The 27863-nt window shown below is 43.4% G+C and overlaps 1 protein-coding gene across 1 annotated transcript; it reads left to right on the forward strand.

Moving 5' to 3' along the window:
• Positions 1-13891: 13891 nt before the first annotated feature.
• On the forward strand, positions 13892-25971 carry LOC119088011. The gene is made up of 2 exons (XM_037205757.1): positions 13892-14671; positions 23097-25971. Exons 1-2 carry the CDS (start codon positions 14444-14446, stop codon positions 23184-23186), a joined length of 318 nt encoding a protein of 105 aa, XP_037061652.1. The 5' UTR covers positions 13892-14443; the 3' UTR covers positions 23187-25971.
• The last annotated feature ends 1892 nt before the right edge of the window (positions 25972-27863 follow it).

The raw sequence follows: 27863 nt of genomic DNA on the forward strand, positions 1-27863 counted from the left end.
CTGGTGGACCAGGGTAGATCAATGATATATAATGAGACTGAGTGGAATCGAAATAAACAAACACTCATTTAACCCTAAGGAAGATTTTAAAAAGGAAAACGGAACCATGGGCTCCATCAAAACAGATGAGGAAGTGACAGAACTCAGAGCTAGCTAGATCAGTAATCACATGGACTTAAAAGTCCTCCGGGCGCCTATTGAGTGGCATTTGTCAGGTGAGTAAGAAACCAAGGCCTCAGTATCAAACACACAGTTCAGGAAGCACCCACGAGATGGCTCAGTGGGTGAAGGCGGCTACTGTGGAAGCCTGACAAGCCGACTCCCACCGCCAGGAAGGCGCAAGGAGAGGACTGACCGCACAAAGCTGCCTTCTTTTTATTTTATTTTACAATACCATTCAGTTCTACATATCAGCCACGGGTTCCCCTATTCTCCCCCCTCCCACACCCTCCTCTTACCCCCAACCTACCCCCATTCCCACCTCCTCCAGGGCAAATCCTCCCCCGAGGACTGCGATCAACCTGGTAGACTCAGTCCAGGCAGGTCCAGTCCCTTCCTCCCAGACTGAGCCAAGCGTCCCTGCATAAGCTCCAGGTTTCAAACAGCCAACTCATGCAATGAGCACAGGACTTGGTCCCACTGCCTAGTTGCCTCCCAAACAGATCAAGCCAATCAACTGTCTCACCTATTCAGAGGGCCTGATCCAGCTGGGGGCCCCTCAGCCTTTGGTTCATAGTTCATGTGTTTCCATTTATTTGGCTATTTTTTTCAATAATTGAGTAGAACCGACATTTATTATAAGCCACAGTCGTACCAGGGACCTCCATGCTATATATATAGCCTCTATGGTTCTATGGGCTGTGGTCTGATTGTTCTTTATTTTATATCTAGAATCCACTTATGAGTGAGTACATACCATGACTGTCTTTCTGGGTTTGGGTTACCTCACTCAGGATGATTTTTTCTACTTCCATCCAACAAAGCTGCCTTCTAATGGCCGCTGGCACCCGCACCCCTAGAACTGTGGTGACTACACTACCAACAATAAAATAAATAACGACTTAAATCTTAAAAACACTTTAAAATTAAACTAAATGCAAAAAATCACAAATTAGATTAAATTCTGCGGAGGGTGCAAACTATAAAATTTTTTTTCCATTAAGAAATAAATACCCATAATAGTCATTTACCTAGTAAAGTGGATTTTTCCGTTAAAATTTTTTTCATAGCTGGGTGTGGCAGTGCATGCCTTTAATTCTAGAACTTGGAAGGCAGAGGCAGGCAGATCTCTGTGAATTTTAGGGTAACCTGGTCTACATAGCAAGTTCCAGGCCAGCCTAACCTACATAATGAGACCATGTCAATATATATGTATATATATGTGTGTGTGTGTGTGTGTGTGTGTGTGTGTGTGTGTGTGTGTGTGTGTGTATTTCACAATGAAAACCAGGGAAGAGTTTCACTGGTGAGGTCTACCAAACATTTAGGAAGAAGCAATACCAAAGCATACACCCAGATGTCCAGAAAGCTGAAGGCATGGTATTACTTCCTCACCTACTTTGTAAGACCAGCATTAAGGTTTCAATGTACAGATTTTGAGGAGACATAAACATTAAGAAATTGCAGCTTCCTTTCCAAAGCAAAGTGTTTACCAAACCTGATTGTTTGAGGATTTTATGGAGACTTTGCTATGTAGGAATGATTGATCAAATCATTATCCACTGGTGATAAACTCAGTCTCCAGCTCTCCTCTCTGCTCTCTCTCTGGAAGTTAAAGTGGTGGGCGATGCTGAAAGTTCTAGCCTTCCAGCTGTAGCTTTCTGGTGACCAGCCCTTATCCTGAAGCTATATAGAGGCTCTACTGCATTGCTTTATATCAACTTGACATAAGCTAAAGTCATCTGAGAGGAAGGAACCTCAATTAAGAAGATGCCTCCATAAGATGGGGCTGTAGGCAAGCCTGTAGGGCATTTTCTTAATTAGTGATTGATGAGGAAGGGCCCAGCCCATTGTGTGTGGTGCCAGCCCTAGGCTGGTGGTCCTGGGTTCTACAAGAGAGCAGGCTGAACATGCCATGGAGAGCAAGCCAGTAAACAGCATCCCTTCATGACCTCTGCATCAGTTCCTGCCTCCAGGTTCCTGCCCTGTTTGAGTTCCTGTCCTGACTTCCTTTGATGGTGAACAGTGCTTTGGAAGTGTATACCAGATAAATCCTTTCCTGCCCAAGTTGCTTTGGTCATGGTGTTTTGTTGTAGCAATAGAAACCCCACCTAAGGGGCAGGAAGGGGGAGAACAAGGAAATCTGTGTAAATTTTTTTTTAAAAAAAATTAGAAAAATAAAAATTAAAAAAAAGATACCTAAAAAAAAAAAGAAAGAAAGAAAAGAAACCCCACCTAAGACAGGGGCCCACTAAGACTCACCTCATAGCTCAGTCAGGTTTAATGGAAAGGCACTTCTTATAAATAACAAAAGATGTCACAGTCACTCAGGGGACCCCAAAGTTTTTAGGAGCTCTGGATCAGGAACTAGAGACAAAGATCAAATATGTAATTCTCATTATACCACAGAAAAATGTGATAAAAGGCATCTAGGAAAACCAATAAGAAAGCTCACACTTACTCTTAAAACACTGAATTCCTTGATCTAAGACCAGAAAGAAGACTGGGATGCTGGCTTTCATCCAGTCAGCATCCGGCCAGGCAGCATTTCACTAATGGTCTGGCCAATGCAATCAGGCAGGAAAAAGAAATAGAATAATATAGTGAGAGAAGTCAGAACTAAAAGTGTCTTCAATGACATCATTTCTGGAAAAAAAAACAACAAGCAAACAACAATAACAAAAAACCACACACACACACACACACACACACACACACACACACCAAATTTGATCAAACCAAAGTAAGTTTTTGTTTTGTTTGTCAAGCTAGGGATCAAATCCAGGGCCTTACCCACTGGCAAGTCTTATACCACTGGGCTACATTCTAGCCCTCTCTTAGCTTTACAAATTTGAGACAGGGTCTCATTCAGTTGCTCTGGCTGTCCTTGAATTCACTCTATCCCAGGCAGAAATTGAACTTGTTATTTCTCCTCTCAGCCCTCTGAGTAATTAAGACCACAGGCCTGCATCTCTGGGCCTGGCGTAAGTAGTTGTTTGCTATCTTATAATAAAATGTGCTCTGGAAACAACAGAACTATTTGGATGAATGGATAAATGAGTTGATACATACACGAACCTTTTATTAATCTCAAAGTTTCTAGGTATAAGAAGCTAGACAAAAAAGAGTGGGATTTCTACTAATATAAATTCCCCAAACTGTGAAGTAATATTGAATTAGAGGAAGAACATGTGCGAATGCTAGGGGAGGGGAGGTTGAGAATGGGTAGGAAGGAGGAAGTTATAAAAGGGGGTGCTGGAGAGTTGGCTCAGCCATTAAGAGCTCTTGCTCTTGCAGAAGATCTGGTGTAGTTTGAATGGAATTGGCCCCCATGAGCTCATAGGGTGTGGCACTATTAGGAGGTGTGGCTTTGTTGGAGTGGGTGTGGCCTGGTTAGAGGAAGTGTGTCACTGTGGGATGGGCTTTGAGGTCTCTTTGCTTAAGCTTCCCTCAGTGTCACAAACCATTTCCGGTTGCCTTCAAGATGTTGGGCTTTCAGTTACTTCAACAGCACCATGTCTACCATGCCATGCCCCACCATGATGATAATGGACTGAATTTCTGAACTGTAAGCCACCCCAATGAAATGTTTTCCTTTCTAAGAGTTGCTGTGGTCATGGTGTCTCTTCAAAGCAATAGAAACCCTAACTAAGACACCTGGGTTTGGTTCCCAGCACCCACAGTACCCATGGGACCCACACCTGGGTTTGATTCCCAGTACCCATACTGTGGCTCACAACTCCAGTTCCAGGGGATCTTACTCCCTGTCTTCTGACCTCCATGGGCCTCAAGCATGCATGTGGTATATACTTACACTTGTAGGCAAACACTCATACAATTTTTTAGAAGAGTGTGGGGACATTTTTGGAAAAGATATGTATGTCTGTTTTTAAGTTTGTGGTGATGTTTTCAAAACATCAAATGAGGTTGGTTGGTTGGTTTGTTCTGTTTTTTCGAGACAGGTTTCTCTGTGTAACAGCCCTGGCTTGCTGTGAGATCGTCTTTCTGTAGGCTGTGAATATATGTTGTTCCCACTGGTTAATAAATAAGCTGCTTTGGCCTATGGCAAGGCAGCTTAGAGGCAGATGGGAAATCCGAGAGAGACAGGAAGGAGAAAGGTGGAGTCAGGGGTGAAGCTGGAAGCGGCTGCCAGGAGAAGCAAGATGTGAAAGAGAAGCCACGAAGGCACGTGACAATGCATAGATTAATAGAAATGGACTAATTTAAGACATAAGAGCTAGCTAGCAAGAAGCCTATCATAGACCATACAGTTTGTAAGTAATATCAGCCTCTGTGTGTTTACTTGGGACTAAGCAGCGGCAGGACTATGCCGAGAGAGATTTGTCTGGACTGTGGGGGCTGTGTGGGGCTGGAGAAACCTTCCAGCTACACTGGCTGTCCTGGAACTCCTCATGTTGACCAGACTGGCCTCACACTCACAGAGATCCGCCTGCCTCTGCCTCCAGAGTGCTGGGATTAAAGGCATGCACCACCACTGCCTGGCACAAATGTGTTTTAAAACAACACGAGCTTTAAAACTCTTGGCTCTCATACATCATTTCTACTTAACAGGGCAGATTTAAAAACAGTTTAAGGGATGTGAAGAATCCGGCTCACTGAACTTGAACAAGCATTATATATTATCAGTAAATGAAGTATAGCCAGCCTGCCTGCCTGCTTTCCTTCTTCCTTCCCTCCCTCCCTCCCTCTCTTCCTCCCTCCCTCCCTCCCTCTCTTCCTTCCTGTGTGGGCCTATCAGGTCATATATTCTATGATGGCGATTCAGTATACACATGACCAGGACAGAGTTCCTGATCAAGACGGGTTAGGCCCTCACTGCGTTCACTCTGAGTCCTGACAACATCAGTGTAGATGCTGCCAGACTGCCTCTTTTCCCTGTTGCTAGGGCTTCCTCTCAGGACTTGCTCTCATCTCTGGCCTGACCGCAGTGGTAGCTCCCATGGGGCCTACTCTGCTTCACTTCAGCGCCGGAGTTCTCAGCAAGCATTTTAGACCTGGTCTTCCCCTTGTTCCCCATGCTAGGTCAAAGTTTACATAGAACATTACAATATTCTTCTTATACTATTTTGAACTATGATTCAAATTCTCATCAAATGAAATCACAGTATGGTTACAAGATAATAGAATGCATATACATTAATCTCCCCTTTTCTCTGGTTTTGCTTCCCATGGTTTCAGCTGCAATCTGCAAATATCGAAGGAAAAATTCCTAAAATAGTTTGTAAGTTTTAAATTGGGCATCACTCTAGATGACATGAAGCGTGTTCATCCACCCTGGATGTGAATTATCCCTTTGCCTGTGTATCCACACTGTGTATACTACCTGCCTGTTAGTCCCTTTGTAGCATCTCAGCCATCAGTCAGACTGCTGTGGTATTGCAGGACTTATTGTTCAGGAAACCCTGATTTTACTCAGTGATGGCCCCATAAGAAGCTGCAAAGTGCTTTCTTTAATTATCATTGCAAGATAATTAACCATCATTCCAAGAACTGGAAAAATGAATACAATAAGGCATTTTAAGAGGGGCCACCCTCTCATAGCTTGTACATAGTGCTAGAATTGTCTTACTTTATTATTGTTGTTAATCTTATTATGCTTTTTTATGAATTAAAACTTTACCATTGGTAAGTACAGGAAAAAAAAAAAAACATAGTCCACACAGAGTTGGATATGGGATACTATATCCAGCTTCATGGATCTACTGTGGGCAGTAGAACATATCTCCTTGCTGATAAATGAAAGAGCACATTGTTATTCAGAAGGAAGCAAAATCACAGAAGGGCAAAGGGATGAATTGGTTCAAGTGCTTACTGTGTGCCTGCCTCAGTCCCTGGGTCTGCATATCCGCCATCTCATTTATTACTCTTCTGATACAGGAACCCTTTTCCACAAGGCAGGAACCTGAAATGCAGGGCTCACAGCCACTACACGCCAGACCCCTCACGACACAACATGGATTGTCTTGGGTATACTTCCCCTGCCTTTGCTGGGCACAGTAGGGAAGGCCTGACCTCTGAACTCCAGACCACAGGTCCACTGGATCAGACAGGCCGATGTTGACTACAGACAACCCAGAGTGGAAGACCTTGGTTATTGTTTTTGTTTTGGTTGTAGAATATTAATATTACACGGGGAGTATCTGAGATTTCATCTTCTTCAAAATATTTTGGTAATTTCTTCTGTTAAGAATTCTTTCAGTAAAGATCTGCATTTGGCTACAGCAGAAGTAAATGACAGGGATTCAAAAAAGACGTGTGTGTTGGGCTGGCTGTTCTGACTTAATGTCTCCAGGTAGCAAGTGGTTGACTTGGGGGACCCAGATGCTCCCCACCCTGGGGTCTCAACATCTTCTAATCATCCCACAGGTTAGAAAGACTGCTGACCCATACAGGCAACTGGTCGGCAGGTTCTATGGGTGAACAGGAAGGCCAGGGGTCCGTCCACATTTCTCCCAGAGGCACTACCAGCTTTCAGGAGCGTTCCTAGAAGCTCCATCCCAGGGTGTCTGCATCTGCTTCTATTGCACCCCGACTATAAAGGAAACAGGAAATGAATGTAATATTTTTAGCTACCCACATTGCTGCCCCCAAAGAATCAGGGCTCTTTGGGTAGGAAAGAGTTGACAAATAGATCCTGGGCAGATGGCCAACGGTGCCTGCATGCCTTGGGCCTCCCATCCTAGAAGCAAGCCTGTGGCCTCCTGCTATCTCCCTGGATATCTTTCCTAAGGAGATACTCTTGTTCCCTTCAGCAGAAACAGGCTTGTCTGGAACTTTCTACCAGCCAGCCACCACCACATGTGCTGAACTGGGGACACAGGCAAAATGGTTGCTCACGGGCATCCAGCGCGGGAGGGCTGCCTTGCAAGAGTGGGAGCTGGAGCTCTCCTCGTTGGAGCGGCTCCAGCGGGCCGCCTCCAGGCTTGGCGCCAGCTCTCCAGCAGATGAAGAGGCTGTGCTGAAACACGGGAACACAGCACAGTCACTGTGCTAGGACAGGGCTGACTGGAGGAGGCTCCTGAAGTGTCCATAGGAACAGACACCACGGATTAGGTCCGGCCGCGGTGTGTGCAGGACCCAGAACCCGGGCCTGGCTCCAGGAGGCTGGGCTTCCGGAGTCCTGTGCAGCGGCTGGGGGAGCAAGGGCGTGGGTGGGCCGTGCAGTGCTGGAGGAAGTTCTGTGCCTGTCAGTGCCGGCTCCCTGCCAAAGTTCGAGGAAGCCGCCTGGCTTACCGAGCCCACCTTCTGCCTCCTCTGCTTCCTCCACTAAGGTGCCCTCTGCAAAGGGAAGTGGGCTTGGGGCCATGGAGTCCATGGTGTAAAGTCCTGTTTGGGGCCCCAGAATGTCAACAGCTTTGATTATTTTGGCTGCAATTAGAAAGTAGCTACACTTCAACTTCATGGGGTGGGGGTGGGGGTGGGGGGATACTTCCACGTTGTGATTTCTCTCCATGCGGGTCCCCCATCTGGTAACTGATATCCAAGGCTTCTTCCTTTGTAGGGGAAACCTACTTATTAAGAAGCCGCCTTCTTCTTCTTCCTTCTTCTTCTTCTTCTTCTTTTTCTTCTTCTTCTTCTTCTTCTTCTTCTTCTTCTTCTTCTTCTTCTTCTTCTTCTTCTTCTTCTTCTTCTTCTCCTTCTCCTTCTCCTTCTCCTTCTCCTTCTCCTTCTCCTTCTCCTTCTCCTTCTCCTTCTCCTTCTCCTCCTCCTCCTTCTCCTCCTCCTCCTCCTCCTCCTCCTCCTCTTTTCCTTCTCCTCCTCCTCCTCTTCTTCTTCTCCTTCTCCTTCTTCTTCTTCTTCCTCTTCTTCCTCTTCTTCTTCTCCTTCTTCTCCTCCTCCCCTCCTCCTCCTCCTCTTCTCCTTCTCCTTTTTTTTTTGTGAGTTTTTGTGAGGGTTTCTTTGTGTAGCTCTGTAGACCACAGTGTTTCTTTGTGTAGCCCTGGCTCTATAGACTGGGCCGACTTGAACTCACAGAGCTCCTCCTGCCTCTGCTGAGATTAAAGGCATGTGCCACCACACTCAGCATGGCTTAATTACATCTCCAGCCTGCAATGTCCTAGCCTAAAAAGCACGTGTGCCCTCTGTGCGTTCTCTTTTCTGCTCTCTCCTTCCGTCTGTCCTTTCTCTCTCTCTCTCTCTCTCTCTCTCTCTCTCTCTCTCTCTCTCTCTCTCTCTCCCTCTCTCTCTCTCTCTTTCTCTCTCTCTCCCAATAAAGCTCTAAAAAGGTAACTATGACTCCTGATTCTTCTGCAACCTGCAGTATCCATCGGCATGGCCGCTGCTTAACCAACACTGCCCACCTGGTCTAGTGGTGGCATGGTGAGTTCTTGGGGCAATTACACAGGATAACAGGGTCTCTGATTACTTACTGTGCCCGTTTTAACTCAATGGAGTGCAGACACAAAATTACAATAGACATTCTTTTCCTTGAAGGGAAGCTTGTTCTTTTTCCCATCACAATAATAACTGTAGTTTAGTGAATGTTTACTATGTGCCATTAGGTACATTTTTATTAAGGATTTAATTTAGTTTTGGAAATAACTTGAAGAACTAAGACTTATCTTCTAGGAGATAAGTTTATCTCCTATTTTTATCTTCTAGAAGCAAACTCGGAGGTCAGTGAATTTAAATAACAGGCCCAAGGTGCCACACTTCTTTAAATGACAAACTATGTGCAAATCCATCTACCTGGCCTGGGCCTGAGTTTTAGGCTACCCCCTGTATCCTCTTAAAGAACACTGCCAGAGTTCTTCGGAGGAGTTCATTCTTTAATTCCAGTCTATCGGTTTTTGTTAAACAACTACCATGAAATTCAGTAGTTATGAGTGCCTGTTATGCACACACATTGAATTACGAATCTCAGGATGGTCTTCAACTTGAACAAAGATGGCTTGAATCTCCTGATCCTGCCTCCACTTTCCCAAGTGCTGGGATTAAAGGTGTGCACCATCTAGTTCAGTTTATGGGGTGTAGATTTTATTTATTGATTCACCTTCCTGCCTGCTAGGCAAGTACTCCACCAACTGAATTTTGGGGACCCCACAATGCAGGAGTAAGTAAATATGAGAGTATCTGAGGTCTAAGGAAATCAACAATATATCCCAAACTACAGTTATTAGATGGTGGAAATGTGGATCCTTAATCTTCTTATGCCCCTCCTCCTCCTAACTCCCTTACCATTGAGTGTTGGGGAATAGTATTGAAAGGAGTGTTACTTTTGTTTCTGTTGCATTTGTTTAACTCTGTGAAGCTGTGTTACTGTGCCTGTCTAAAACACCTGATGGTCTAATAAAGAGCTGAATGGCCAATAGTGAGGCAGGAGAGAGAAATAGATGGGGCTGGCAGACAGAGAGGATAAACAGAAGAACTCTGGGAGAATCTAGGAGCCAGAGGAGGAGGACATCGGGAGCTACCTACACAGCAGGCCACGGAGTACGAGTAAGATTTACAGAAGTAAGAGAATGGGAAAAGCCCAGTGGCAAAAGGCAGATGGGGCTAATTTAAAGTTAAGGCAATGCCAAGCTAAGGCCAGGCATTTCTAAGTAAAAATAAGCCTATGTGTGGGATTTATTTGGGAGCTGGGTGGCAGCCCCCCCCCAAAAAAAAGCAAAACAAACAACAATTGAGCATGACTCATGGAAACTCCATGTAGTTTCTATAGAGAAAGGTGTCTGACACTGGGGAAAGGTGCAGTTGTTAATCCCAAAGATTGGAGGAGAAAGTCTATTGACCCAAATCATCACAGCCAAATTAATTAAAGCAAGATTTTTTTTATTCGTGTATACTGGCTGTCTCTCCCTAAAAGCAGAATTCAAGAAATCAGCATTGGACATGAGGAAGTGTAGCTCCAATGTTAAAAGGTCTTATTAATAAAAACCCCGAAACCAGATATTAGGGTAAATGCTGAAAGATCAGAGAAGCAAAGGAACAAGCAAGCCACATACTACCTCTAGGATTCCTCAGCCTGAAAAAAACTCTAGTTCCTGTCTCCTCATGCTTTGTATACCTTTCTCCACTTGGCCGTCACTTCACGGGATTAAAGGTGTGTGTGCTTCCCAAGCAAAGGCAGGAGATCTCAAGTACTGGGATTAAAGGTGTGTGCCACCACTGCCTGGCTCTGTTTCTCTCCTAGACTGAGTCAAGCTCATGTAATCCAGGGTGGCTTTGAACTCACAGAGATCCAAACGGATCTCTGCCTACCAAGTGCTAGGATTAAAGGTGTGTGCTACCACGGGCTGGCCTCTATGGTTAATCTAGTGGCTTGTTCTGTTCTCTGATCTTCAGGCAAATTTTATTAGGGTATACAATATATCACCACAAGGAAGGTTTTATAGCTCAGGTGTAGGGACTTTCCAAATGCGTGATTTGGCAGGCAAAATAGGCAGGGTTAAAGGAGCCGAACATAACAAGGTAGTCATAATAACCTTTTGAAACAAAAGTAAGGTTGCAAGATGGTCATTGCAACTTTTTGAAACAAAGGCATGGTTGTGGTTTCTTGGAACAGGCACTACAGAACCATTTATAGTTAAAGTTACAGGTGGGGCACAGCCCAAGCCTTGAGAAATAGATTTAATTATAAACAGGAGTGAACCCAGTTTGTCTTTACTATAAGATGGCTTTCAAATCCAAGATGGAGGCAGGCTGGTTCATCACTGTGACCTCGGGAGTCATCTTCTGTTACAATCCCCACTCTCAGTCTTTCAGCTGTTTCTACACACCTGTGTATACATGTGTAGCATGTGCATGTATTTGTGTGTATACCCGTGGAGGTCAGAGGTCAATGTCAGGTGTCTTCAATTGTTCTTCACTTTTTTTTTTTTTTTTTTTTTTGAGACAGGGTCTCTCACTGAACCTGGAGCTCACTGATTCTGTTGGGTTGGCTGGCCAGCAATCCCCAGGAATCCTCCTGTCCTGGCCTCCCCAGCAGAGTACCACACTTGGCTTTTTATGTGAGTGCCGGGACTGACTGAACTAATGTCCTCTTGCTTGTGTGGCAAGCATTTTGCATGCTGAGCCATGTCCCCTGTCCCCTTGCTTCTCCTGCTTGTATCTTGTCTGCAGATGGGCCTCCTCTCATTGGTCACTGCAGCTTTGGGGCTGAGTTCCAGGGCTTTCTTCTCCTAGTTCCCTTTCAATACACTCTTAGGAAGGGACTCTAACTGACCTCCTCTAGGTACTTTTGTAGGACTTCGGTGGGACTGCTCAGCTTGCACCAACGTGCACCTCTGTGGGGAAGGCCAAGAGAATTAATAGCTAAGACCAAAACCTCACAACTGAAATGGGTCAGGAACCCCGCCCCCCCCAAAGATGAGTCTGTGCGTTAAGTCCAGAGGAATCATTCAGTGACTTCAAGGACCAGGCTTGTAATAAAAAAGGAAGCAGGCTCGCCGGGCGGCGGTGGCGCACGCCTTTAATCCCATCATTCGGGAGGGCAGAGGGAGGCGGATCTCTGTGAGTTCGAGGCCAGCTTGGGCTACAGAGTGAGTTCCAGGACAGGCACCAAAGCTTCACAGAGAAACCGTGTCTCAAAAAAAAAAAAAAGGAAGCAGGCTCATAGGTGACTGACAAGTTGCATGGCTCACGTGTTCACGTGTCACATAAAGAATGCATGTTGGAATGCAGAGATTCCAGTTCATTTTTTTTTTTTTTTGAGAAAACCAAGAAGTCCACATATTTTTACATTTAATGTCTTGATTCTTTTGAATGCTATCAGCCAATTTAAAATAGATTCAAAACATTGCCTGAGAGTAACAAAGCATTTCTGGGAACTACATGGGACCCTGGGCCGTGACCCATTTGTAAACTGGTTGAGGAAGATAATGTAAGATAGATAATATAACAGATGTCCACCCCATCCCAAGGACAATCCTGAGGAGAGAAGTGTCCCACTTTGCCTGAGGTGTTTTCGTGGAATTTCTTTCTGTTGTGAAGTAGCTCTTCAGGCCCTTCAGGAGTCCTGGGCATATGGAGTAGGTTGAGGTTGTGGATAACACTCACTGTGTGATACCATTCTCTTGTCAGCCAAGCCATGCCATAAGAGGGCCCAGGCAAACTGCAAAAGAAGATCCAGTGTATTAGTCAGTATCCACCAGGAAAGCAGAATCACAATGCCCCCAACCGATGACGGTTTAACTTATAACAGTAGTTTATTAGGTCCAAACTTGATCTCAAGCCAAAGAACATCTACATGTAAATGTGCATGTTCATCGTTGGCTCAAATGTTATGAAGTACAGTTTTCTTGAAAAAAATTTTTTTTCCTTTATTCAGTTAGTGTTTGTGTGGAGGTCAGAGGACAACTTGGCAGGAGTCGGTTTTCTTCTACCATGTAGATTCTGGGAAGTGAACTTAGTCATCAGCCTTGGAGGCAAGTGTCTTTATCTGCTGAGCCATCTAGCTGGGCCAAGTCCCATAATTTTCCATGTGCAAGCTGGAAACTTAGGAAAGCTGCTGCTGGTGTAATCTGAGGGCCTAGGAATCAGAAAGTAGAGAATTCAACCACCCTGTGTCCCTGTACCACTTTGATTTATTCAAACCTTGGATGGATTAGATGAGGCCAATTCACATTGAGGAAGGCCATCTGTTTTTCCTCAGTTTACCAATTTAAATGAGAATTTCTTCTAGAAACATCCTCATAGATACATCCAGAAATATTATTTAACAAGGTATCTTGGTACATGGTGGCTCAAACTGACACATTAAAATGACCCATTACACCCAGGATAAAGATGCAGTCTAACCTATGAACAGTAGGGAGTTCAAGAGGTAAACTGATCATTTTGAAGCCATGTAATGAATGTAGAGCCAAAGGGGAACAGAAGACACAAAGACAAAGAAAATTTAACAAGGGAAGGGCTGAGGCAGAGGCCAGAAAACATTTCCAGAAGTATGTATGCTTTATTTTGATAGTTTTGGTTACATATACTGATTTGTTTGTCTAGCTTGAGAAAGTTGGAGAGGGCCTCCATCTGCCATGCACGAAGTAGAGTGGGAACTGAGAGGTCAAAGGATCGGCACAGGGCTGTTCACTCCAAGAGCAGGAATTCGTTCATTTTTGGTCTCAGTATGCACCCAATTCATTCTGGGCCCAGTGGGTTGCTTCTCCATGGGTTATTCCTGTTTTTAAGATCCTGAGTCCCTTAGTCTGGAATGCCCCTCAAGAAACCCAAGGAAAGCCCTTTCTCCTAGGACAGAAACCAGAAACTTAACTCACTTTCAGTCACATGGCTACATTTAGGCATTTTGGGTCTGTTATCACCTTCAAACTAGGTTTCTATTTCACACACACACACACACACACACACACACACACACACACACACGAGACACAGCTATGTCTATGAAGGAAAACTGTGAGAAGTCTGTTTTTGTATAAAGGGAACAGTTTACGCCATCATTTTCTATATTTTCTTTATCATCCTCTCTCTCACAGTACATACACACTGAGGGTTGAACCCCTCCCAAATCCTGCCCATCCCACAAGCTCAAGTTCATTCCCCTCCTCTAGTTTCCTATAGACCAAAGTCCTCCATCTTAACTCCTTTGCCATTTACTTTGGACGAGACTGAGGAGAGCTGCCAGTCTGAGTTCATAATATAAGCACATTAGTGAAGTCTACAGTGCGATGTCCCCTGGCTGTATGGCAGATAAGTGCTCGCATTTTTTTTTTTCTCTTTTAAAACTAGTAAGAAACAGAACAGGTCTTGAGTCCTAGTATGGAAAGTTTTAATAGGAATGGAGAAGTACTTTTGCACTGATTTAAAAACAGGATAATTAAGGACTGCTTTAAAATAGTACAAAAAAATCGATACATGGTATGGGAAAAAATAATAAAATCGGTAAGTTACACTATAGGTGACATAACTACTTATGTGACAGATGGGTGAATTGAGGCACAGGGCGGCTTCGGCCCCAGGCCGCCGAGAGGGAAGATTCTGGGGGACCCAACACCGCGTGCGCACGTGAAAACCGCCGGGGACACTCCGGCCCCTCCCGCCTCGCTGCCGGGCGAGCGAGCCGCGGCCACGTGATGTGGCTTGTCCATCACCGCGGAGGGCGGGGCCGCGGGGCCGGTCCTCGCTATTCTCCCGGTTCTCCAGTCGGGAAAGAGGAGCCGTCACGGTGGGCGGGCTCGCCCCGCCTTCTCCGCGGCGGCCGCCCAGTGCGGGGCGGGCCCAGCCGCCGCCACCCTCCAGTGGGGTCCGGGTGAGCCCCGACCGGCTGCAGCGAGAGGGTGAGGCGCACGTCACTCAAGAGCCTCCGCCAATGGGCAACGCGCGCTGCCCGCGGCGCCCGCCCCCGCATCGGATTCCCGGCGCGCGCGTAGCCTTCCCTCAGGCCGCCGAGGCGGCGCCCGCCCGCGCTTCCATCCGGGTTCTCGCGCGCTGCTCTCCGGGCGCGGCGGCGGCGGGCCGCGGTGGGGAAGGCCGGACCGTTCCCGCGGCGGCGGCGGCGGCGGCGGCGGCGGCCGGAGGTCTTCTCCGCCAGCCTGAGGTGGGTACCGCGGGCGAGAGGGCGAGCGCGGGGCCGTCGCCATTTTCCCCCCTCGGACTCGCGGCGGCAGCGGACGGGCGGGCGGGCAGGAGGGAAGACTTGTGGGCCGGCGCGCCGCACCCCGGGACCCGTGGGCTGCCCCGGCCGCCGCGGGCAGGCGGGGGTCCCCGGGGCTGGCGGCGCGCCGGGGCCGCGGGGTGCGGGCGGGGGAGGGGTGCCGCGTGGCCGCCGGCCTGCCCCAGCCCCCTCTGCTTCCCGCCCAGCTCCTCGGCGACCGGGCGGGGGAGGGGGTCATTCTTCACATTCCTCACCTCGCCCCTCCCCCTCCCGCTTCAATCAAACTTGCGGCGGGCGGGAGTCCCGCCCTCCGGCCCGCGCCGGTTGGCCGGCGCCCGCCTCCCGCTGTGGCGTGACTGGCTGCGGGCGGCGCCGTGGCCCGTGACGTCACTTCCGCCATCAGGTTTGTGGGCCGGGGAGACCTTGGCTCTGGGGGTTGGGATGAAGGAAGGTAGGAAGTGCGGGGGGGTGGGGAGGGACGGGGCGGGAAGGCGCTGGCGGGGAGGGACGCAGAGCCAGCGCTGGCTGCTTGCCCCTGCTCTCCGCCCGGCCAACTGCGGCCTGCCGGCCTGCAGCAGCTGCTGGGGCTGGAGGTCCGCTGCGGCGGCCCGTCCTTGGCAAGGGGGAGGGGAGCCGGGAGCGGGAGGAAACTGTATCCCAGGGCATGGGGCAGGAGATTTGCAGCTCGGTGGCACCGGAAACGAGTGTGGCCTTTTGACTGGGAGGCTGCAAACTCCCGGGACCGAGTGCCTCTCGGAAGGCTGGCTGATCAACTTGTCGGCGCTCTTTAGCGGAGGCAACGTTAACCTCTATGTCCTTGGCCAGCAGTGCCCTTCGGGGATCCAGCTTGCTAGTGTAGGGTCTGTGTTAGAGGGGGTCGTGTATATTGTACTTCCAAACTTTTTGTGTAAAAAGTATCATCGTCCAAGAGTAAGAGGGGAAAGAAAAACTTGAGAAACAGTTAAGAATGGAGAAAGATAATGACAGATTTCTTTAACTATTGAAAAATGTTGCAGCCTTGGCACCCTGTTCTTAAAGAACAGTTAGCGTTCTCATTTTTGATGAATGTCACGTTAAGCAACTTTATAAGAAAACACAGTTTAATCCAGATTTTTCTGCATTCTGGCGTCCTTTTATTTTCTAGTCTCAGCCAAAGCAGTAGAAATTTGGAAAATTTGAATATTGTGAGTCTAACAATTAAAAATATCACTTGGTAACGTCAGAACTCTATTAGGGATAGAAATCTTACAAATAAAGTCAAGACTGAAAAATATTTTTAAAGTTTGGTAAGTGGGGTGTGCATTTTACCCTTATGGGTAATTTTATTGTAGAAATTGATAGCTTTTGTAGTCCTGAAACAGACTGTGCCCCTCAGTATAAATTGAAGTTGTGCTGACTCTGAGACTCAGTAATTTTGCAGGTTGGAAAAGCAGAGGAAAGCAAAACATAGTTATAAAGAACATGTAGGGCGGTGGTGGCCCACTCCTTTAATCTCAGCACTCGGGAGGCAGAGGGATACAGATCTCCGAGTTTGAGGACAGCTAGGGCTACACAGAAACGCTGTCTCAATCCCCCCCTCCCAAAGTAATTTACTGAGTTCACAGAGTGAAGTGTTGAACAAATGGTCTTGGCTGGAATTGTTGCTCAGTGGTAGAAAGCTTGTCTAGCATGCCTGAATTAGTGGGTTGGGTTTCCAGTACTAATAAAATAAGTGCTTTTAATAGTTCAATGTGTAGTTGGTCGTTGTGAATTAAGTGGGCCTCATCTTAATACATGAGGTTCATGGGAGTATCCCCAATAACCCTCCCTCACCATCAAGGAAACTAATTGGTGTTAACACAAATCCAGGGAGTGGAGACAGCTCAGTGATAACGGCCTGACAGTGACCTGAGTTTGGATCCCAGAGACTCACTTACCCACGTGATGGAAAGAGAGAACTGACTCATGCAAGTTACCCTTTGACCTCTGCATTTGTGTGGACACAACACAAAGTAATTGTAAAATAATCTTACCACCACAGAGTTTCTCTTGTCTTTGCATAGCCCTGGCTGTCTGGGAACTAGTTCTGTAGACCAGGCTGGCCTTGTCCTCAACAGAGATAGGCCTGCCTCTGCTTCTTGAGTGCTGGGGTTGAAGGCATGTGCCGCCACCGCTGCCCGGCTAAAAGAATTCTTTTAAGACTACAGAGCTGGAGCTCAGCTGGTAGAGTGCCAAGTATTCCCGATGCCTTGGGTTCTATCCCCAGAACTCTGTAGTTAGGCATGGTGGCATGTGCCTGTAATCTCAGCATTGTTAGAAGTTATCCTTAACTACATAGAGGGTTCCGGGATAGCCTGGGCTATATAAGACCCTGTTTCAAAAGAAAGGGAGATGGGGGAAAACCATACCAGTTTTCCAAATCCTGTATCACTTTACTGTGTGATCAGAATTTTTTTTTTTTGGAAAAGCATGAAATAACGAGCTAATTCAGCTGCATGCATTTGTATACTTGCAAAGTACCATTTTGTGAGTAGCAAAGAAAGATTAATGTCTTCCTGAAGGGCACATTTCCTCTCTAACATTAGTCTCCAAGGAGTATTAGTGACAGCGCTCTATAGTCATTCATATTCAGTGAAATTTGTACCCTAACTTAAGTGTGCATGAGTTGGTAAGTCTATTTTACCACTCAAGGCTAGCATGTGTTTCAATCATGTAATAACTTTCAATGCCTTTAGAAACTTTTATTTACATTATAAAGGATCTTCTCAGAATGCTAATCGTCATTTTTTTTTTGCCCTCACATTATCTCAAGACTAGAGTAGTAAGGGGTCTCCAGATCCTTAACGTGATCTTTGCTTGTGTAGGTGTTCTATACATTATGTAATCACTTAGGAGTGGACTTCATTAACTAGATAAAGTATTTTATTTTATTAGTACTTAGTATTTCACATTTACAGCCGGAGTATATTTTAGTTACACCGTCTATCATTTTGAGTTGCTCAGGTTTCAGATGTGTATTGATAAGTAGTTGTTTCTTAATGAATAATGCAACTGTGATGTGTTTAGCCGCTTTTCAAAAATCAGATTTTGATAGCTGGAAACGGCTGTAAAGATAGAGGTTTTCTGTCCACAGCCTTATCTCAGATAAGGCTTTTTCCAGATACAAGGTAGATTTATATTCTCTAAGGCAACTGAAAGTAAACTGTGTTACTTTTGCTAGGACTATTTTGAGACATTTTAGATAATTTGCTTTAAATTGATGAGTATTGTGGATATGGTTTGGGAGAATTTTTTGTTACCCTTTTTTTCGATTTCACCTGGCATATTTCAGTAAAGTGATAGTACATTGCAGACCTGGGAAGGAAATACTGACAAAACCTTGATCGAATCTCCATACCTTGTTTTCTTTTTTATCTAGTTTTGAGACAGTTCTGTGCATCCCTAGCTAGCCTGGAACACAAATTCTCTTGCTTCTGCTTCCTAAGTTTCTGGATTAAAGGCGTGTGCCACCATGCCCAGCCCCATATCTTTTCTTTTGGCTTCTGTGATTGGCTAGTGCCTAGAAAGGAATTTAGACTGAAGGAATTGTCTGTTAAGAATACTTCATTTTAGCAAGTTTTGTGATCTCTATTAAATAACTAGGTTTAGGTTAAAGATAATGGTGACTGTGCAGAGTTTTTGAATGTAGGGAAGGAAGGTAGAAGATTTTAGAGTCACCCAGGTTGGAGTCACTACCTTGCCCTAACTGCACATGTTTAGGCTTTAGAGCAGAGTGTATTTAGGTATATGGGGATAACAGAACTTGCTTGTGTATGATAGAAGATTTGGCTTAATGTTCCTTTTTATAATGAGAAACTTAAAAGGGAGCACTGAGGATTGACTTGGCATTGATTACCTTTTAACAGTTTTCAGAATTTAATTATATTGATTTAATAAAAAGAGTGTCTTAAATATCTGCCATATGTCTAAGAAAGGAAATGGTCCTTTTGGGGAAATGTGACCTAGTAAATACTTGGCTATTTAAAACTTAACATGAACCTCAGTGTTAGTGCAGTGTATTTAGTAGGGTGGTAGAGATCGTGGAATTGGGTTAACTTTGATTAGAGAAACAGGAATCAAATAAAAGTTGAGTGCTCATAAATTATCATTGCTAGAAATACTGAAAGTGCTTTATGAAAGGAAAACAAATACCATTGGAGTTTGTTTAGTAATGTTGTTGAGGAAGCAACAGAGGAAGCAACAGCAGTTCGTTTCATTCATACTCAATTGAATATTTGAGATAGAGGGAAATTGTAAGTGGCTAGTATTCTAATTTTGAATTGTGTATGAAAAGTAAGTGAAACTGAAGGTGCAACTAGAGGAAACACTTTGTTCTACTTGTAAGAAAGTTGGGCCCAAGAAAAATTTATACAAAAAAGTAGCCTTCTGGGCTACTCTGTAGACACAAGAAAATACCAAGAACCTAATGTACTACAAAGTTACTTCTGACTCACAGTATGCAAGTGTTACATAGTTGTCAGCTGTTTTAATTTCTATATGGAGTAAGATGGGTTTTCCCGACTGTTTCTCTAACTTTGCTTGAACTGGACATTGTTTCCCCTCAGCTTTTAGATTTTATTTTAGTTTCCAGTGTTTGCCCTAATGAATTTCTAAATAGCAGACCGGGAACAGTTATTACTACAGTCAGTTTGTGATTATAATTATATACAGGAGTTAAGGGTTTATATTGATTTGTGAACAGTATTATTTTTGTATAAACTGGTCAGAACTGTTTAGAATTATAGATGCTGAGTGATGGCTCACACCTGTAATCTCAGCACTGGAAATCTGGAGCAGGAGGATTGTTGATGAATTTTGGGCCTAGGCTGTGAGACCTTATCTCACACATAACAGAAAAGATAGAAAAATATTTCTTGCTGTTGGGTTGGGAAAGGTGGAAATAACTATAATAAATATGATTCCATGTAGTAGATTTCTGTGCCTCTTGTTTCAACACAACTTTAAAAAATACTTTATAAAAATTGGTGAATTTTAAAAAATAACGTTTTTAGGTTATGTGCATGAGTTGTTCACTCACATGTGTTACAGAGGTCAGAAGAGAGCATTGAGTCCTCTGGAACTGGAGTTAGGATGGTTTTGAGCCTCTGAATGCTGGGAATTGAACTTACTTTCTCTTCGAGAAAGAAAAAAGTGCCCTTAACTGCTAAGCAATATCTCCAATTACTAAATTGATTATTGGCTTGAAGAAACAGTATAAAGTAAGCATGCTGCACTCATCAGGATTGAAGAATAATGCATTTTAGGGCTCAGTGTATTTCTAAATGTTATAACACTTGCTTAGCAAGTCCTGGGTTTTTTCAGCACCACTCATATGCACATGCACTCAAACACACACACACACACACACACACACACACACACACACACACACACACGGAGGGAGAGAGAACATTTTATAATGTTATAAGGATTTACACTTTGTTTTGTGCAGTGTTGGGAAGGATTGAACTCAGGGTCTTGAAATATGCTACACATATTCTACCATTGAACTGCATCTCCAGTCCCAAGCATGCTTTAAATGAGGAAGCTGGTTGGAGGTTAGTGTTGAACTTGGAACAGAGAACAGTCTTGGATCTGGGGGATGATACTGTTTTTTTACAGAGGTTTGGCTTGCTTTGTTTATTTTTTTTTTTAAAGATTTATTTGTATGTATGTGTGTGTACATGCTCAGGACCTCTAAGTCCCTGGAGCCAGTTAGAGGTGGTTGTATGCCACACAATATAGGTGCTGGGTCCTCTGAAAGAACAACAAATAATCTTTACCACTAAGCTATCTCCAGCCCTGGGTTTGACTTTTCTAGAGATATGTTTATAAATGCATATCTTGGCCTTGTAGAATTGAAATGAGCTCTGCTCCAATTTGGGGCAAGCTGGTAAACTTAGTACCAACTTTTCCTTAGAAATAATGGAAATTTATGTGTGGTAAATATTTCCCTCTGTTCATAGATTGTTTTGTTTATTGTGTTAATACTACAACTAGGAAAACTGAGAAGCTTGGAAGGCCGAATTAATTGTACAAGGTTTCAGTTTGAAGGGAATGATTAGGAGAATTTGAGGTGTTACTTCAAATAAGAGTGCTGCTCTGAACTTTTGTATATAGAATTTTTGTGTTGTGCCCCCCCCCCCTTCTCTGTGTAGCTTTGCACCTTTCCTGGATCTCACTCTGTAGACTAGGCTGGCCTCAAACTCACAAAGATCCGCCTACCTCTGCCTCCCAAGTGCTGGGATTAAAGGTGTGTGCCACCACCACCTGGCCTTGCTTTTCTTAAGTGTATGCTTAGGAAGGAAATTGCTAGGTCTTAATGGTAAACTGTTTTTACTCATTAAAAAGTCAGTTCTGACCAACTTGGCATTGTCTTTTGACACTGACAGTCAATTCTCTTAACTCTGGACACCAGTTGTGGTTAATACAGCTGCTATAAGACTGCCTGTCCCACTTGAGAATCTACTTTAGTATGTTAGGGTCCTACCTGAATTTAAACTCTGGCTGTGAATTCACAGGCTTGCCAAAACTCATTCCTGAAGCTCAATAATTTGCTAGAATGGTTCCTAGAACTCAGGAAAGATATCTTAAACCATCACTGATTTATCTTAAAAGATATTTAAAGTGATGCCCAGAGTGTTTCTAGCTGGAGCTTTTGCCCTGGTGGTCAGAAGCCATATTTGCATGAGGATGTTTCTAGACTGAAAGCTTTCTGAAACATGTCATCCCTTTTAAGGTTGTTCATTACTTAAGAGGCATGATTGGTTTACACCACTGGCCATTTTGTGACTAACATTCCAGCTTCCTTCCTTGTATGAGAAGTGAGGCTGAAAGTTCAGATTCTGTAAGACCTTGGTTTTTCTGGTGACCAGCTCCCATTCTGAAAGTAATCTGGAGGGAGGCCCCTGGTCATGCATCATCTTTTTGGTATTAAATCACAGTCATCATTTGGGAAATTGGGGAGGAATTTAGGCGCAGTATTTCAGGATCTCTAACTTGGGACCAATACTAAAATTTGATATTTGATGAGAGTTTAAATTTTTAGTGAATTTTTAAAAGCAGCTTTGCCGTTTCACTATTCTCAACAGAAGTCTGTAAGATTCCACTTGATGTACATCCTTGCTAGCACTTGTTAATAACGTTATTTTAAAAAAAAAAAACACGTTTTGTGTGTGTGTGCCCACGCGCGTGCCTGTGTGTCTGTGTCTTGTGGAAATCAGTTCTTCAACCATGTGAATCCTGAGGATTGAACTTAGGTCTTCAGGCTTGTCGATTGGCGCCCTTACTCCTTATATATCTCTAGTCTTCATTTCCTTTCGATTAGTAGTTTTAATGGATGTGAGATGGTGTGTTTTGGATAGGCATTTTCCTAATGACTGATGAATGATGTTGAGGATCTTTTTATGTACTTATTGGGTATTTGTTTATGAGCCATATCTTTGCAATAATAAAATTGTCCTTTCATTAAATTACTTAATGCTGTTACTTTTGTACGTGGTGGTAGGTAGGGGCCCAGGTTAATCTCTGCTTCTAGATAAGTAACTGTCCCCGCACTGGCAAGACAGTTCTTACTCCATTGACTAGTCTTGCCTGGCTTTGGCTTTTGAGATGGAATTTAATTTTGTAGCCTGATTTGGCCTCATTTGTGGCAGTCCTGCCCCAGCCTCCTTGGTACTCTCACTGAAAATCTGTTGACTTAACCTAGTATATGGCTTTATTTCTGAACTTTAAACTATGTTTTTGCTTATATTTGTAATAAAATGAGTCTTCACTACTAAGTCCACTACAAAATCTGTAGTGTTTAATTTAGTGCCTACTGAAACTTTTATAATAGCTGCTTAAGTATTGAAGCCTTTTTTTATTTGTAGCAGTTATGCGAAAAAAGACCAAAAGTTGCCAAGACAGATAAAACTGGTTCTTTATCTGAGATACTTGGGACTTTGAAGGGTTTTTTAGATTATTACTTGAAGTCTTTTAGGTTATTTGCATATATATAATGAGATCTTGGGAAGGGAACCCAAGTCTAAACACAATGCATTTATGTCTCATAAACACATTTATCTACTGCTTAAAGATAATTTCATGTATATTTAACGTGCCCATATTTTGGCTGTGATACCACATATGTATGTGGTCAGCTATAAAGTTTTTCATTTGGTGACCTCATATTGGTACTTTGAAAACTTTAGGCTTTTGGATTGGGGGCATTCTGGATCTTGTAACATACTGAATTAGGTGTTTATAGATGCCCAAGTGTATTGTATAAAGTCATAATAAAACTACAACATAGGTCATACATGTAACAGTGTTCATTTAAACTTCATATTTCTTTTTCCTCATTACGCAGGGAACCAGGATTACGAAGGAGAATGGCTTCCTGGCGAACTCAACTGTGATTACAACATTCACCGTGGATGTCCTCTTCACTGTGGGATGAGGTAGTAGGTTGTATAGTTTTAGGGTCACACCCACCACTGGGAGATAACTATACAATCTACTGTCTTTCCTAAGGTGATGGAAAAGTCTGCATTCATGTGGTTTTATAGAAGATCAAGAACTAACTGTAGTGTTTTTAAAGTGTAACTTGCCTTAAAAGGCATTTATTTATAATGTGCATGTCTTTTAGTGATTAAAAAAATTAACAAGTATAAAATGGGAATGGGACAAATTTTTACTTACATGTTTTCTATGTCAGTGTAAATGAGGATTTAATTTTGATTGATGCTGATAATGAAATTAACCTTTCTTGAAAGAGATTGATGATTATTCAAGAAGAAAAAATTGCTCTATCAGAGTGAGGTAGTAGATTGTATAGTTGTGGGGTAGTGATTTTACCCTGTTCAGGAGATAACTATACAATCTATTGCCTTCCCTGAGGAGTAGACTTGCTGCATTGTTTTTATCTAGAGGATATTAAAAAACTTAGATGAATTTTGACTTTTTTGTTTTACAGATAATTTCCTCAATGTGCAATAAACATTGTCATGTAACATTTTTAGTGTTCATGTTTCAAAAAGTTTAGACATATCTGAATGGGGAAAGTAAGTATCTAGGACCAGGCCTGTTGGGATAATGAATTGATTCATTGCTCTACATTTGTGTCTAGGGAGAGATGTCTTGGGTAAATGGACATAGCAATTGGAAAGGGAACTTCTGGGCTAGATTGAAATCAAGTTGCTTATTTCCATACTTAGAATGCTATAGGTATTAATACTACTTTATTGGTATGTTGGTTTGGATAGACTTTACTGGCCAACAAAAAGGAAAGAGGGGCTCTGGCTTCTGCCCTTGCTCTGCTAATACCTTGGTTTTGCCCACAAAACAAAAGAATCACCCAAAACACAGGTGGCAAAGTCCATAATTGTAGCTTTAAGGAAACATGAGAGGGGTGTTAGAAAAGGTTATTTGAATGTTAGCACCATCAATGGGCTCATGTCCCAACTTTTTCTAGTGATCAAACTATCTGGGGCCTTTTAAGCATAGCCAAAAGCTCCAGGTTTTAAGTATTTGCTGTTCAAATTATTTGGAGTGAAGTAGGGGAAAGGCAGAATGTGGAAGGCATGAGCAATTATAATATTTGATTATAACTGCAAAGCAATGTCATAGTCAGTATGATCTTTACATGAAACAAACTGTCCTTTGAGTAAGCTCAATCCAAGTGAGTATCCTTGAACCAGACTTCAACTTTTTATTTAATATCTGGCGTAGACAGGCACTTTGGAAAATTGGTCTTTGTTCTAAATTTGATGTATAAAACATTGAGGAGCAGGGGAACTTACACAGCTAATTTAATAATGCCCCCCAAAAAGTGGAAATGTTTTAAGACATTCTTTTTTGCTTAATCTTAAATTGACAATATGTATGACCCATTGGATGTGTTGCAAGTAGCTGAGGAATTTTGTGGTTTTCTGCTCCTTTTACCATGGAAATCTACTAGTTTATAGTTTTGAAATATGCTGGAGTATAAAGTGCCTGGAGACAGCACTTTATATTTTTGTTATTAATTGCATGAGGTCTAACATCCTTCAAGTAGATGGAACTTGGAGAACTGGTGTATTTTGTAAAACCACTTAACAGTGACTATTGAGAGATGATTTCTTAAAGTTGGTCTTGCTAGTGGCAAAAGTCATGACCAGAATTTGCTTCTGTTTAAATTCAGGCATCAAAAATTGAAATAATTCCTTGGGTCAATGGAGATGCTAACTATAAGTGAGAAGCATGTGGCCTATATATGGGACAAGCTTTAAGTTCATTTGTTTCAATTGATAGATCACAAGCAAGATTTATATATATATTATCAGGTAATTTTCTAGTTACCAAGAGGCCATTTTGTGAGACTTTATTTGAATTTTGATAATTGTTTTAAATGTAAGTGACTAGTATGCAGTGGCCCGAGTATTAGACTTGTTTTTTTTTTAAAATCCTCATTTAATTGGATTTTAATTTTGTAACTTAAATTTGATTTTTTTTTTTAATTGATGCCTTTTGGCTTTTGCCAAGATCAGGTGGCCAAGAACTTTTAAGAACACCAGTGAAAGAAGTCTTAAGTGGTTGAATTTTGAAGCGACTTAAAGGCCTGGGTTAACGTGCTTGAAGCATCTGCCACGTAGAAGACCAGCAAGAATAAAATGGGTTCCTAGGAAGAGGTAGTAGGTTGCATAGTTTTAGGGCAGGGATTTTGCCCACAAGGAGGTAACTATACGACCTGCTGCCTTTCTTAGGGCCTTATTATACCACCGTACCATTTCCTTTCTGCCTTGACTTGGCGTAAGAGAGTTCTTCCTGCAGGTATTCTCGTAAGTGGAAACAGTGCAGGCATCCTGAAGACAGTGTTTGCACTGATGATTAGTAAACAGCAGCATGCCACCAGTGTCCATTATAGTCATCTAATGAGAAATTGAGATTTCCAAAGCTGTTTATGTATCTTATATTTGGGTCAGTGGGAGGTTTTGGAAAGCAGCGTTTTCATATTCATCTTTTGTTTAATTTTCTTTGTGACACGGAGAGGTTGGCTATTCCTGTATTATATTTGAAAAAGCATTTAACAAAACGGGATATTTGGTTTTAATACTGTAAATATGTAAAATTTATGTTTCCTGTATAGTGTGGGAAATGTTGCATTGGATGGCTCATTATACAGCGTGTAACTTGACAATATAAATGAAAATAGTTGTTAGGATAGTAGACTAGCATTTTCAATAAAAATATGACATACTTTAAAACTTGTGTTTTTCTATTTTGTGCTGTGTCTACCTCACCCAGTATTGTGTAGGCTGGCCTTGAACCTATACCACTACTCAAATGTCAGGATTGCAAGTGTGCCCCACTATACCTGACACCAAATCATTATTTGTTTTAAAGATTTATTAACTTCACTTTTCATTAGTAACTAATGTCATTATTCACAGATGGATTACTAAAGGTAATTCAGTAGTCAGTGTTTCCTATTTTGTAAACATTTGTATAACTTTGTATTATGTATGACTAAATGTGCTTACATTTGCTTAACACCTTTGAATCTTTGAGTTTGCACAAGCAAAATACTTCCCCTCTTTATTTGCCAAGTCTGGGATCTCAGGGTACCTTTACTACTAGTAATGTGTTCTATTACCACTCAGGGTAAGGAGGTTGAACAGCCTTAGTTTGCTTTCTGTTGCTGTAATAGAGACCATGACAATATTTGAGTAGAAAAGTGGGTTTATTTCAGCTGAAAACTCTCATGTTACTCCACCCACTACTGAGTAAAATCAGGAACATGAAAGGCTTGGGGTGAGTTCTTTTCAGTTAATTCTGAATGATTCCATTGTGGTGGTATATTGTGTACCCTAATAAACTTATCTGGGCATCAGAGGACAGAGTCAGCCACTAGATTAGACATAGAGGCCAGACAGTGGTGGCACACACCCTTAATCCTATTATTTGGGAGGCAGAGATCTGTCTGGATGTCTGAGTTCAAGGCTACACTGGGAACAGAGGCAGTGGTGGCACATGCCTTTAAGCCCAGCACTTGAGATCTGATGCCTTTGCTTGCTTGGAAAGCGCACATACCTTTAATCCCAGGAAGTGACATGGCTGGGTGGAGAACGGTATTTAAGGTGTGAGGAGGAGACAGGAACTAAGCAGCAGTTCAATTGAGACCCCCAGGGTGACTTTCAGTCCGAGGATTCATGGGAACAGAATGGGCTGAGGAGCAAGCTAAGTTGGCTGTGGCTTGTTCTGCTTCTCTGATCTTTCATCTTTCACCCCAATATATGGCTACTTTTTTTTTTTTTTTTAAATTAAGACCCTTTAAGATTTGTGTTACATTCCATAACTGCTCTTTGAAACAAAGGAGCGTCAGATGGCCTCTGGTTTGAGACTACTGAAAACTACCGAATATACCAGCTAGTGCTGAAGCAGTAGAAGTGACTACAAGTTAAGAATTAGCCTGCTTCTTGAAACAAAGTGCTAGAGAGGCCCACACTAGACTGCTGGCAATGGTCAAGAGACATCTGGAACTGACCTACTCTGGTGATGGGATGGCCAAACACCCTAATAGTTGTGCCAGAAACCCCATCCAAAGACTGAGGAATCTGGAGATCCACAGCTAGGCCCCGGGTGGAGCTCTGGGAGTCTAATTAGCGAGAAAGAGGAGGGTTTATATGAGCGAGAATTGTTGAAACCAAAGTTGGATAAAGCACAGGGACAAATAGCCAAATGAATGGAAACACATGAAGTATGAACCAAAGGCTGAGGGGCCCCCAACTGGGTCAGGCCCTATGAATAGGTGAAACAGTTGATTGGCTTGATTCTGTTTGGGAGGCATCTAGGCAGTGGTACCAGGTCCTGTGCTCATTGCATGAGTTAGCTGTTTGAAACCAGGGGCTTATGCAGGGACGCTTGGCTCAGTCTGGGAGGAGGGAACTGGACCTGCCTGGACTGAGTCTACCAGGTGGATCTCAGTCCTCCGGGGTGGCTTTGCCCTGGAGGAGGTGGGAATGGAGGGTAGGCTGGGGGGAAGGGGAGGGGAGCAGGATGGGGGAGAACAAGGGAATCCGTGGCTGATATGTAGAACTGAATGGCATTGTAAAAAAAAAAAAAAAAAAAAAAAGAATTAGCCTGCTTCTTATTGAAC

Source organism: Peromyscus leucopus, chromosome 5 (assembly GCF_004664715.2).
Source record: "Peromyscus leucopus breed LL Stock chromosome 5, UCI_PerLeu_2.1, whole genome shotgun sequence".
In the NCBI taxonomy this organism is placed as follows: Eukaryota; Metazoa; Chordata; class Mammalia; order Rodentia; family Cricetidae; genus Peromyscus; species Peromyscus leucopus.

What these genes read in the sequence shown, in the direction of transcription:
- LOC119088011 (XM_037205757.1), top strand. Translation starts at nt 14,444, where the DNA reads ATGGGCAACGCGCGCTGCCCGCGGCGCCCGCCCCCGCATCGGATTCCC. An exon ending in GTCTTCTCCGCCAGCCTGAG is followed by an intron (nt 14,672 to 23,096) that starts GTGGGTACCGCG and finishes CTCATTACGCAG; the next exon opens with GGAACCAGGATTACGAAGGA.